Source organism: Sphaeroforma arctica (assembly GCF_001186125.1).
Source record: "Sphaeroforma arctica JP610 unplaced genomic scaffold supercont1.14589, whole genome shotgun sequence".
NCBI classification, from domain to species: Eukaryota; class Ichthyosporea; order Ichthyophonida; genus Sphaeroforma; species Sphaeroforma arctica.
In genome coordinates, this window is record NW_014025969.1 from 1 (window position 1) to 570 (window position 570).

At 26.8% G+C, this 570-nt stretch overlaps 1 protein-coding gene across 1 annotated transcript; it reads right to left on the reverse strand.

The window, feature by feature from the left end:
* Positions 1-236: 236 nt before the first annotated feature.
* SARC_18213 (hypothetical protein) lies at positions 237-362 on the reverse strand (the record flags this gene model as incomplete). The annotated part of the gene is made up of 1 exon (XM_014287706.1): positions 237-362. A coding segment is annotated over one exon (126 nt), but the record flags the coding sequence as incomplete, so codon positions are not given.
* Between the last annotated feature and the right edge of the window lie 208 nt (positions 363-570).

Below are 570 nucleotides of genomic sequence, written 5' to 3' on the forward strand. Positions count from 1 at the left end.
AATATACATACATACATACATACATACATGTATATATATATATACATGCATTCATACATTTTTACATACATACATACATATATACTTTCATACATACGTATACACATACATACATATATAATTGCATTCATATTATGTATATATATATATATATATATATTTATATATATACAACATACATAGACACACACGCGCATATATATATATATATATATATATATAAATATTGAACATACCATTCCCTGTGATGAAGCCCGTGGTTCCATAGCATCGTCTAAACCCAGACCCCTAATGTGCGAATGCGCGCCAATGCGCTCCACACTGGTGAAGTCTTTGATTTCTTGCATCTTGACCTGTGCCATACTGCTTAGTTATATTGTTAGCGGATGTCGATATATTATATATATGGATAGATTAAATCGTGAAAGGTGTATGTGTTGTTATTGCACAGATACCAATGCAACTATTTATCAATCCTTTATATATTTTATATATATATATTTATATATATATATATATATATATATATATATATGTATGTATATTAGTATAGTATATATAGTGTTCACA